We start from the raw sequence: 8,176 nt of genomic DNA, 5'->3' as shown, positions 1-8,176 counted from the left end.
AAATTTAGAATTAGCCCAATTCACCCCCCGTCTTAGGCATCTTGACCCTTTCACACCCGCTCCCCAAGCTCCATTATCTTATAACCCACCGCATCATCCTTCGCCATTTCCTAAAATCAAATTTCCCAAATTCAATGAATCTCACCCTCGTTTATGGCGGGATCATTGCGAGCGCTACTTCAAGGTGTACGCTGTCCATACAGTGATGAAGACGCGCTTCGCATCCCTCAACTTCAAGGACGCCGCAGCGACCTGGTTGCAGACAGTGGAGCGCCGTGGTCGGATTGGTGATTGTCATCAGCTATGCGAGTTGGTGATGGCCAAGTTTGATAAGGATCAGTACCAAATCATGCTCCGTCAGTTGGACACGTTGAGGCAGACTGCATCGGTGCAAGAGTATCATGAAGAATTTGACAAACTTGCCCATGGTGTACTCTTGTACAACCCAGTGTTCGACTAGACCTTCTTCATCACGCAATTCATGGGTGGCCTTTGGGATGAGATCAGGTCAGCAATCTTACTTCATCGGCCTCATGATGTGGATACGGCAAGTGCCCTCGCTATGATTTAGGAGCAAGAACTTGAGCAACGCCATACCAAAATCTCTAGGTGGGATTTCACCAGAGGGGGAACTCGAGCAACCTCAGGGTTGGAGAAGACCAAGCAAACTAAACCTGTCAAACCGATGATCAAAGGGCCAATAGTAGATTCAGAAGACAAGTTAGCCACGCTGAGAGCCTTCAGTCACCAGAATGGCCTCTGTTTCAAATGCGGTGAGAAATGGAACCCAACTCATAAGTGCCATGCAAATGTGTCACTGCATGTTCTAGAAGAGCTATTGGATGCTATGAACATTGTTGCATTGACTAAAGATGGTGAGACAGATGTGGAGCTACCTGAGGAAGAGCAGGCAGTTTTAACTATACAGACTGAACCCTCAAACAATAAAGCTCCTCGCCAAACACTAAAGCTTCTGGCTCGAATTGGCAAACATTCAGTACTTGTATTGGTTGACTCTGGGAGTATTGGTACCTTTGTCAGTGACAACCTGGTCAACCAACTCTAGTTGAGTATAGTGTAGTGTGAAGCTACTGCATTCAGAGCTACAGATGGCAGTCAGATGTTATGCAATCAGAGAATTCCTCATCTAAAATGGTTTATTCAAGGGCACACTTTCACTTCAGATGCTAAGGTCCTTCCATTGAAGTGCTATGACTTGATACTGGGAGAGGATTGGTTAGAGGATCACAGCCCCATCTGGGTGGACTACAAAACAAAGCAGATGAAGCTGACCATGAGAGATTAGAAGATTCCCTTACAGGGAGTGGTTGATGATACTGCTACCTGTTGGCCTATTTCTTCAGTCAAGCTGTCAGGACTGATGAGAAGAGGAGCGGTTTCTCATTGCATTCAGATGTTTGTTTCTAGCATAGGAATGGAAGTTCCATCTATTTGTGCTGTGGATTCAGTAGACCCTGCAACTCAGCTTCTAGAACCCATCTCCTCTCTGTTGCATAAATATGATCACCTGTTTGATGCACCTAAGACTTTGCCACCGAGGAGAAGTGCTGATCATAGAATTCCACTAGTACCAGGGGCTCAACCAGTTAAAGTGAGACCATATAGATATTCTCCAATTCAGAAGACAGAAATTAAGGCTCAGCTGAAACAAATGCTAGAACAAGGAGTGATCAGACCCAGTGAAAGTTCTTTTGCTTCACCAGTACTACTAGTAAGGAAAAAAGATGGTTCATGGCATTTCTATGTCGATTACAGACACCTAAATGCTATCACTGTGAAGAATAAACAACCAATGTCTGTGGTGGATGAGTTGTTAGATGAGTTGGCAGGGGCTAAATGGTTCACAAAGTTAGATTTTTGATCCGGTTATCATTAGATTTGTATGGCAGCAGGGGAAGAGTATAAGATAGCCTTTAGAACACATAATGGCTTATTTGAATTCTTGGTGATGCCATTTGGGCTCACCAATGCCCCAGCAACATTTCAGAGCTTTATGAACACAATCTTTACTGCTCTCTTGAGAAAAGGTGTCTTAGTCTTCATGGATGACATATTGGTTTACTCTGCAACTTTGGAGCAACATGTGACATTACTGCAGCTAGTGTTTGAGATTCTGCAGACACACCAGTTCTTAATTAAGAAATTCAAGTGTTCCTTTGCTTCTAACACAGTGGAATATTTGGGACATGTCATATCAGCTAATGGAGTAGCTACAGATCCCTCCAAAATCCAAGTTGTTCAGCAGTGGCCCTCTCCAACCAATATCAAATAGCTTAGAGGATTTCTGGGTCTGACAGGATACTATAGAAAGTTCATCAAACACTATGCCATGATCACTAAGCCACTCACTGATCTATTAAGGAAGGACACTCAGTTTCTCTGGACACCAAATGTGGAAGCAGCATTTCAGTTACTCAAGAGTTGTCTCATAGAAGCTCCTGTTTTGGCTGTTCCCAACTTTTCTAAGCAATTTGTGGTGGAAACTGATGCTAGTGATCAGAGCATTGGGGTAGTGCTTATGAGGGACAACCACCCTATTGCTTATCTCAGCAAACCATTGGGGCCTCAGAATCAAGCTTTGTCAGTTTATGAGAAAGAGTGCCTGGCCATCTTACTTGCAATTGAAAAGTGGAGATCATATTTGCAACATCAACAATTCCTAATAAGGATAGATCACAAGAGCTTGCAGTATTTGATTGATCAACGGGTGTCTACCAAGCTACAACTCAAAGCATTGCACAAGTTAATGGATCTGCAGTATACCATCTAGTGCAAGAAGGGTACATCTAATGCTGCTGCAGATGCCCTATCTAGATATGACTGGTCCTAGAAGCTCAATGCTATATCTGAATGTGTACCAACATGGATGCAAAAGTTGAAAGAAGGCTATGAGGATGATCCTACTGCAAAACAACTGTTAACTGAACTAGCAGTGAGTTCAGATAATCAGAAGGGCTATTCTCTACAGGATTGGGTCATCAGATATCAGGGAAGAGTGTGGGTAGGAAATAACTCTACTGCCCAGCAGCATATTTTGACACCATTACATGCCAGTGGTATTGGTGGCCATTCTGGAATTGCTGCAACTTATGCAAGGGTGAAACATTTATTTGCCTGGCCTGGAATTAAGCCTGGGCAAAATACCCGATACCCATTACCCGTACCCGAATTACCCGAACCCGGACCCGAATTACCCAAATTCGAGGTACCCGATCCCAAATTCGGATAGAGATTTTGATTACCCGAAATTTGTTTGGGTAATTCGGGTAATATCCCCCGGTACCCAAACTACCCGAACTACCCAAAGATTTGTTTTTGTCTTTGTATTTATCATGTGTTGTTAGCTGAACCATTTAACTTATCACTTTATTAGAATATAATTCTCTCTATTTGAATGAGTGACTGTAATATATTATTCTCTACAAATTGCTATTGAAATTCGATACGAATTGCTGCTGAAATTATGTATAGATCGCTACTGAAATTTAGTGTAGTTTGTTGTTTTCTGTAAATTTGGGTATATCGGGTAATACCCGAACCCGAACCCGAATTATCGGGTACCCGAATTTGCGGGTAGTGTTTTTTCGAGGGTAATATTGGGTAGCAATTTTCATTACCCGAATTTTGAATTACCCGAATTACCCGACCCGAAAAAATCGGGTAACCCGAACGCCCAAGCTTACCTGGAATGAAGCAAATGGTTACTACATTTGTACAGCATTGTCAAATTTACCAACAGGCAAAGACTGAGAGGATCAAGTCTCCTGGACTATTAGAACCCCTAACAGTTCCTTCACAAGCCTGGGAAATAGTCTGTCTAGACTTCATTGAAGGACTTCCAAACTCGGACCGACACAATGCCTTGCTGGTTGTGGTTGACAAGTTTACAAAGTATGGCCACTTTATCCCTCTCACACATCCATTTACAGCTCTGCAGATTGGTCAACTCTTTATGAGTAATGTATATAAGCTCCATGGGCTACCTAAGGCCATCATCTTAGATCGAGATAGAATATTCACAAGTGCAGTATGGTAAGAACTATTTCATTTATCTGACACTAAGTTGATGATGAGCTCGGCCTATCACCCACAAACCGATGGCCAAACCGAAAGATTGAATCAAAGCCTCGAAGCATTCCTGAGGTGCATTGTACATTCTTGTCCTAAACAATGGAGCAAGTGGATTTCAGTAGCTGAGTTTTGGTATAATACTACTACCCATACAACTCTTGGTAAATCTCCATTTGAAGTGTTATATGGCTACTCACCAAGGCAGCTAGGCATTGCCAATCTTTAGTTATGTTCAGTGCCAGATCTTGAACAATGGTTAAAGGAGAGGGAGCTGCTATCCCAGTTGATCAAACAACAGTTAATCAGAGCACAACAAAGGATGAAAGCTCAAGCAGATAAGAATAGAACTGAAAGAGAATTTGAAGAGGGTGATTTAGTGTTCTTAAAGCTACAACCATATGTTCAATCATCTATTGCATCCAGGAAGCATCAGAAACTATCATTTCGGTTTTATGGGCCCTTCAAGATAATTTAACGCATTGGTAAGGTAGCTTACAAGTTGGATCTTCCAGCAGACGCCAAGATCCATCCTGTGGTACATGTCTCTCAACTTAAGAAGCATCTGCCTCCTACTACAGTGGTGAGTTCAGACTTATCCACGGTATGCACTGATCCTATGCAAGCTATAGTTCCACAGAAGATTCTTCAAGACCGCACCATCATCAGAGGCTCTTCGGTTGTTCATCAGAAGCTTGTCCAGTGGCAAGGATTGCCGGAGGCAATGGCAACCTGGGAAGACGTTGGGGTCCTGTCGAAGCAATATCTAGATTTCTCAGCTTGAGGACAAGCTGTGTGTAAGAGGGGGGGAGTGTTATGGACTAGCGGTTGGGCCTTCCCAGTGTTGGGCCGTAGGTGTGTGTATGAGCATAGCAGGCCGCGAGCCCAGTGTTACAGTATCAGCGTGAATATAAGCTAGAGCCGTGCGTCTTCTTGGGGGAATACGTAAACTCTGTAACCGTTCCCCAAACAGAATCCGGACATCCCACGGACTCTGGCCGTGTTCTTCCCCTCCCATTCCCGTGCTTGCTATTTCCCGGTCTAAATTCAGATTCCAGTTACCAATCTAGGATAGCCAGTTCATAGCACAGCGGCGGCGGCGCGGGCCGGGGATAGGCGGGTGCGGGCGCGGGCGCTGGTGCGGATGCGGGCAAGGGCGCTGGCACGGTGGCGCAGGCGCGGACGGACGGTTCCGCTGAAAAAAAAAAAGGGAATTCATATGAGCCCGGAAGCTTAAAACACGGGTATTATATAGCATTTCCGTTTGTTTTGGTTTTCGGTGGCTGCTTTCCACGACTTGCCCGTGGTTCCCTTGCTCCGACAGGTGCCATCCACGCGGAACCTTACGGAACGCTCGCGGTGGAGTCATGCGCTCGAGGTGTGACCGGACCCTCGTCTCGTATCGTCGTGTCGCGGGCAGTACACTGCATAAGCGCGGCGCGGTGCGGCGTTGCCGTTTTGGCCGGCCATTGGATCGACCTCATCATGTTTACCTCTAGGCGTACGCGCTAGCTACAGACTCAGCGTGTTGCGTTTGTGTCCGGGCAGTTGTGAATTGTGAACGTACTGTAGTTTTTGCTCTATTATCGAGCAGAGTGAATAAGTCGTTATTATTTAGCAAAGCTGTGGTATAATCAGTGCGACAAATTTGCTGTGCAAGTTCTATGCATGGCAGCAAGAACCGAGAACATTGATTTTCCACGCCACGAGCATATAGCGCAACGATTAATTCAGTAACACTTCCATTCAAGCATCGAGGAAGTCCATGGACAGAGTTTGGACTATGATCAAGATTAATCCTGCGTAGCTGCTTAATCCGGAAAGGCCTTGGTGCCCTATTCCAGAGGCGCGCTCGTGTTCAGATTGTGCTTCGCCGCCATGTCGAGCGCCGCACTCACCCCACGGGGGTTCGTCTCCGCTCGGGGGTCGTTCGCCGCCTCCGCCTCTGCCGCCGCCGCAGCGACCTCGCTAGTCACCGCCTTGCCCGTCGGCAGCTTCATCGTCGCCTCCCACTGAAAAGACAGACACGACGTCGGCACGCCACAAAAAAAATCAAAATCAACCGGCCGACACGCCTGGATCAGCCCGGCCGTGCGAAGGGCATGGTCAGTTGGTCACCAGCTTACCGTCAGCACGTCGGTCATGGTGACTTTGTCCTCGTCGCGCGCGGCGCAGGCGTTGGCCGCGGCCGCGGCCTGCGCGCGCTCGGCGACCCCGCCCGGGATCGCCCCGCGCTCCGCATCGCCGCCGAGGGCGCTCGCCTCCGCGACGCGTATCGCCGCGGCGTCGGACCGCTCCACGGGCTTGTCCCCGATGGCCCTGGCCGACCCTTCCAGTGCCTCTCCGATCTTGACCCTGGTGTCGTACGTCTCGTCGATCACGCCGTCGCCGCTACCGCCGCGCGCCAGCTGCTCGGTTACCGACTCCATGGCGTCCCTCGGGGCGACGCGCTCGGTGTGGAACACCCGGCCGGGGTTCTTCGGCTCAGGCTGCTCGGGGAGTTCCGGTCGTGCTTCCATCGCCGAAGTTGAAGGCCCGGGATGATTTCGCTGTGTGTGTGTCGTCGTCGGCGGTGGGCTGTGCCACCGCGTTTATATCGTCGTATATATAGGACGTAGCAGTTCAGCGGCGGAGAAGGAATGACACGTGGAGACGTGGAGTGCAACATGTCACATTACGCGTGACAGTAGTTTAGGGCGGCTGCACAATAAAGAGTGTACTCTGTGTAATAGTATCACGTAGGATATACTACTCCGCAACAAAATGGCATTGGAGGTATAAATTTTTTGAACTAACGGCAATAAAGGGAAATCAAACTTTTCAGTGAAATGTAGGGAACGAACAAAATTGTAATGACATATAGAGAATTGGCTCATATTTGTTTGTGTCTATTCGTGATTGTCTTTGTTGCTCAAGCAGATGCAGAAGGTACGTAGAATTTCGCTCGTTTGTTCTCGTGGACCGAAACTCTTCAGACTTTTGGCCCATAGCAGAAAGTTCAAAAAAGGCCAGTTATTGTGTCGAAGGCGGTGCTCATGGTTGTCGGCCCGCAGGCCAGAGTCCGGATCCGCGTCGGCACCGAGGCTGAGCCACGCCCCACGCCCCACGCCACGCGCCCAGCCGACCGACGACATACGTCGCCGCGTCGCAGAAGACCGTGAGTCGGAGACTCGGAGTCGTTCCGAATATATATAGCTTCGCACCCTGCACCAACGCCAGGCGTCGGGCGTCGGAGCGCGCGAGGTACATGGGGTGGGCGGACGTGTACTACAAGTGGCAGGAGCAGATCAAGCGGGAGCAGCAGTACGTCCGGGAGGAGCTTAAGACCCTTGGATACGTCGAGCGCGAGGCCGAGGTCACCGACGACGACGACGAGGACGATGCCGGCGACAACTGATCATCATCTATCTAAGCTGGGAGCCATACATGGACCCGGCCCTTATCTATTGGAGTAGATAGTTTATTTGGCTATTGAAGTGAAGTTTATAAGCTTTATCGATCAGCCTAAGCGAGTTAGTAATTTTATGCTATATGTAAAGTTGTAAACATATACCTTTGCATGATATCTCAGGTGCTGTTTGGGCAATCACTTTTATGGTTTGTCAACGTGGATTGAACATGATCTGACAGCACTGCACGATTTTAATTCACATTGCAACTTGTTCTGTCTAGTTGTTACCGCTGAGGATTTTATGTTTGGTGGAGACTGAAAATAATCGTGTCGCTTATCGTGCTGAGGCATGTTGTGCCAGCACGATGGGTATGACGACAGACCTACGTGCACGTGCTCTCCTAATATAATCATGACAACCATCTAGAACACCAAGCCATTTAATCGGTCTGTGACAATGAAAAAAACAAGATTACAAATCCTCAAAATCGATCACAAGGACATATTCACGGATCAACATCTTAGTCACAAATCAACGGAACTCAAGCGTGGGGATTGGGGATTGGGGAATCACAAATTAACTCGTTCACCGATGCTCACCGTCGCCGCTGTTGCTGACTTTCCGTCGGTGGAGGGGCACCGGTTGTAGCAGAACCGACCAATTTATAAGAGCATAAGTACAATGGCAATCACCAA

General features: G+C 47.6%; 1 protein-coding gene across 1 annotated transcript; it reads right to left on the bottom strand.

Annotated features, from left to right (window-relative positions):
• Window positions 1–5,871: 5,871 nt before the first annotated feature.
• Window positions 5,872–6,608, bottom strand: LOC136518614 (late embryogenesis abundant protein D-34-like). Its single transcript, XM_066512289.1, has 2 exons — window positions 6,216–6,608; window positions 5,872–6,101 (listed from the first exon to the last, which is right to left on the bottom strand). The coding sequence occupies exons 1-2, from the start codon at window positions 6,606–6,608 to the stop codon at window positions 5,925–5,927; spliced, it is 570 nt and encodes a 189-aa protein (XP_066368386.1). The 3' UTR covers window positions 5,872–5,924.
• Between the last annotated feature and the right edge of the window lie 1,568 nt (window positions 6,609–8,176).

The sequence above is a fragment of the Miscanthus floridulus genome, chromosome 2 (assembly GCF_019320115.1).
Source record: "Miscanthus floridulus cultivar M001 chromosome 2, ASM1932011v1, whole genome shotgun sequence".
In the NCBI taxonomy this organism is placed as follows: Eukaryota; Viridiplantae; Streptophyta; class Magnoliopsida; order Poales; family Poaceae; genus Miscanthus; species Miscanthus floridulus.
This window is presented reverse-complemented; position numbering and strand designations above follow the sequence as displayed.

What these genes read in the sequence shown, in the direction of transcription:
- LOC136518614 (XM_066512289.1), bottom strand. Translation starts at nt 6,608, where the DNA reads ATGGAAGCACGACCGGAACTCCCCGAGCAGCCTGAGCCGAAGAACCCC. An exon ending in CCATGACCGACGTGCTGACG is followed by an intron (nt 6,102 to 6,215) that starts GTAAGCTGGTGA and finishes CTGTCTTTTCAG; the next exon opens with TGGGAGGCGACGATGAAGCT.